Here is a 3,406-nt window from a genome sequence, read left to right on the forward strand (position 1 = left end):
CATTCCAAGTGTTTCTTCTCCACCCCAAAATTTTGTTCTCCGTCCCAAAGATTTGCTCTCCATCCCAAAGTTTTGTTCTCCTTCCTAAGAATCTGTTTCCTGGTTTTGAATTCCCAGTTCCCAAGGATTTGTTCTCCATCCCAAGGATTTACCCTCCATCCCAAAGATTTGTTCACTATTCCCAAAAGATTTGTTCTCTATTCCCAAGGATTCGCTCTCCATCCCAGATATTTGATCTCCATCCCAAGGATTTGTTCTCCTTCCCAAGAGTTTTTCCTCCATCCCAAAAATTTGTTCTCCACCCCAAGGATTTGTTTCCATTCCAAGATTTTGATCTCCATCCCGAGGATTTGTTCTCCATCCCAAAGTTTTGTTTTCCTTCCCAAGGATTTGTTCTCCATCCCAAATATTTGTTCACTATTCCCAAGGACTTGTTCTCCATCCCAAAAATTTGATCTCCATCCCAAGAATTTGTTTCTCAATTTTGAATTCCCAATTGCCAAGGATTTGTTCTACACCCCAAGGATTTGGTGTCTATCCCAAGGATTCGTTCCGTATTCCCAAGGATTTGTTCTCTATCCCAAAGATTTGTCCACTATTCCCGAAGATTCGTTCTCTATTCCCAAGGATTTGCTCTCCATCCCAAAGTTTTGTTTTCCTTCCCAAGGATTTGTTCTCTATTCCCAAGGATTTGCTCCCCATCCCAAATATTTGTTCTCCATCCCAAGGATTCCTTCTCCATCCCAAGTGTTTCCTCTCCGTCCCAAAGCTTTGGATCTCCATCCCAAAGCTTTGTTCTCCATCCCCAGGGACGAAGGACCCCCCAAGGAAATCCAGGACGTCCGGGACAATTCCAAGGACGGGGAATACTGGGAAGCCATGACCCGCATCATTCCCCAGCGCAAACTCAAACTCTGGGACGCGCTTGGAGCCGCGCTCTCGGAATACCAGTGAGTGCCTGGCAGCGTGGGGGCAGGACTGGGACAATTCCAGGGGGATTTTCCACGCAATCCCGTGGATTTTCCCGGTGTTCCTTTCCCAGCAAAGTTCTGACCAGGAGATCCGAGCTGCTTTCCGAGGCCACGGCCCTGCAGCGGCAGAACTCGGAGCTGGGAATGCTGCTGGAGGAATATTTGGGATCCACGCGAGGCCGCTGAGCTCAGCCTTGGATTCCCGGCGATATTCCGGACGCGGATCCCACCGGGGTGGAGGGAAACCTGGGAATCGCCGGTGCCGGGTGTGGGTTTCCATGGATCTGAGCCAGGAATTGCTGGGAGGGGTTAATAAATCATTCCCAAACCTGGATCCGTGTGCAGGGAATGGGAGAACATCCAGGGGTTCCACTGATCCAGGGAATTCTTGGAATTGTGGGAAGTGCCACAAAACCGTGGGATCTGTGACGTGGAATTCCAGGATGGAAGCTTAAGTCCTATCTCAATTCCAACCCCACATTTTCCATGATCCAGAGAATTCTTGGAATTGTGAGAAGTGCCACAAAATCATGGGATTTGAGACACAGAATTGTCAAATTCTGGGATGGGAGCTTAAATCCCATCCCAATTCCAACCCCACATTTTCCACAATCCGGGAATTCTTGGAATTGTGGGAAGTGCCACAAAACCGTGGGATCTGAGGCCTGGAGTTCTCAAACTGCAGGATGGAAGCTTAAATCCCATCCCAATTCTGAGTCTGACACCTCCCATGATCCAGGGAATTCCCGGAATTGTGGGAAGTGCCACCAAACCATGGGATCTGGGGCCTGGAATTCTCAAATTCCGGGATGGAAGTTTAAATCCCATCCCGTTCCAACCCCAACACCTGCCAATATCCAGGGAATTCTTGGAATTGTGGGAAGTGCCACAAAACCACAAAATCTGTGGTGTGGAATCCTCAAATTCCAGGATAGAGGCTTAAATCCCATCCCATTCCAACCCTGACACTCTCCACAATCCGGGAATTCTTGGAATTGTGGGAAGTGCCACAAACTCATGGGATCTGAGGCCTGGAGTTCTCAAATTCCGGGATGGAAGCTTAAATCCCATCTCAGTTCTGAGTCTGACACCTCCCATGATCCAGGGAATTCTTGGAATTGTGGGAAGTGCCACAAAACCGTGGGATCTGTGATGTGGAATTCCAGGATGGAAGCTTAAATCCCATCCCAATTCCAACCCCACATTTTCCATGATCCAGAGAAGTCTTGGAATTGTGGGAAGTGCCACAAACTCACGGGATTTGGGGCATGGAATTCCGGGATTGAAGCTTAAATCCCATCTCATTCCAACCCTGACACCTTCCATGATCCAGGGAATTCTTGGAATTGTGGGAAGTGCCCCAAATTCATGGGATCTGAGGCCTGGAATTCCAGGATGGAAGCTTAAATCCCATCCCAATTCCAACCCCACATTTTCCACAATCCAGGAATTCTTGGAATTGTGGGAAGTGCCACAAACTCATGGGATCTGAGGCATGGAATCATCAAATTCTGGGAATTCCACGATCCCAGGATGCTCCAAAATTTTATTTGGACATTTCTCTGAGGGAATTCTCTGGGAATTCCAGCCCAGCCCCTCCCCACCTTCCCAAATTCCCAAATATCCCTGACGGCTCCAAGGATCCCACAGGACACACGAACCCCCATGGAATTCTCAAGGCTTGGAATTCTGCCTGGAAAGAATTCCTGCCTGGAAAGGGGTTCCAGCCCCTATCCCTGGTGGGATTTCAAATCCCTCTGGATTTGGGAGGGGGATCACAGATCCTGGATTTCGCTGATTATTCCAGAGGGTTTTTCCACCCTAAATTATTCCATGGTCCCTCCTGCTTCCCACTCTGGCTCTTCCCAAAAATCCCACCCCAATCCCCTTTCCCCGTCCCGAATTCCCACGAATTCCAGGCTGAGATTTTTCCAGCAGGGATTTTTTCCCGTCCCCCTCTTCCCACCGGTCCAATCTCACATTCCCGCATTCCCAGCCGGTTTTATCTTTAACCTTGGACTCGCAGCCTTTGGAAAACAACGGCTCCAAAGGTTGGGAAAAAAAACTTTTTTTTTTTTTCTTATATTTTCTTTTTTCTTTTTTTTTCTCCTTCCTTTTTTTTTATTCTTTCTTTTTTTTTTACTTCTTTTATTTTTCATTATTTTTTCCCATGTTTTTTTCCTTCTTTTTTTTACTTTTTCTTTTTTCTTTCTTTTTCTTTCTTTTTTTCTTTTTTTAATTTTTCTTTTTTTTTCCTTCCTTTCTTCCTTCCTTTTTTTAATTTTTCCTGTTCTTTTTTCTTTTTTATCTTCCTTTTCTTATTTTTTCTTTTTTTTCTTTCTTTTTTCCCCTTTTTTCTTTCTTTTTTTTCTTCTCTTTTTTTTCTCTTTTTTCTTTTTTTTTTCTCTTTTTTTTTCTTTTTTCTTTTTTTTTTT

At 45.4% G+C, this 3,406-nt stretch overlaps 1 protein-coding gene across 1 annotated transcript in view; it reads left to right on the forward strand.

The window, feature by feature from the left end:
* Positions 1 to 1,277, forward strand: part of LOC115949039 (dynein regulatory complex protein 1-like) — a 6,841-nt gene extending 5,564 nt beyond the window's left edge. Inside the window, exons 6-7 of the mRNA XM_031065240.1 lie at positions 810 to 950; positions 1,043 to 1,277. Of these exons, the coding sequence (XP_030921100.1) occupies positions 810 to 950; positions 1,043 to 1,157 (256 nt within the window). The 3' untranslated portion in view covers positions 1,158 to 1,277. The remainder of the gene's footprint in view (positions 1 to 809; positions 951 to 1,042) is intronic.
* Positions 1,278 to 3,406: the final 2,129 nt, after the last annotated feature.

This window comes from Geospiza fortis, unplaced genomic scaffold (assembly GCF_000277835.1).
Source record: "Geospiza fortis unplaced genomic scaffold, GeoFor_1.0 scaffold355, whole genome shotgun sequence".
Lineage (NCBI taxonomy): Eukaryota > Metazoa > Chordata > Aves > Passeriformes > Thraupidae > Geospiza > Geospiza fortis.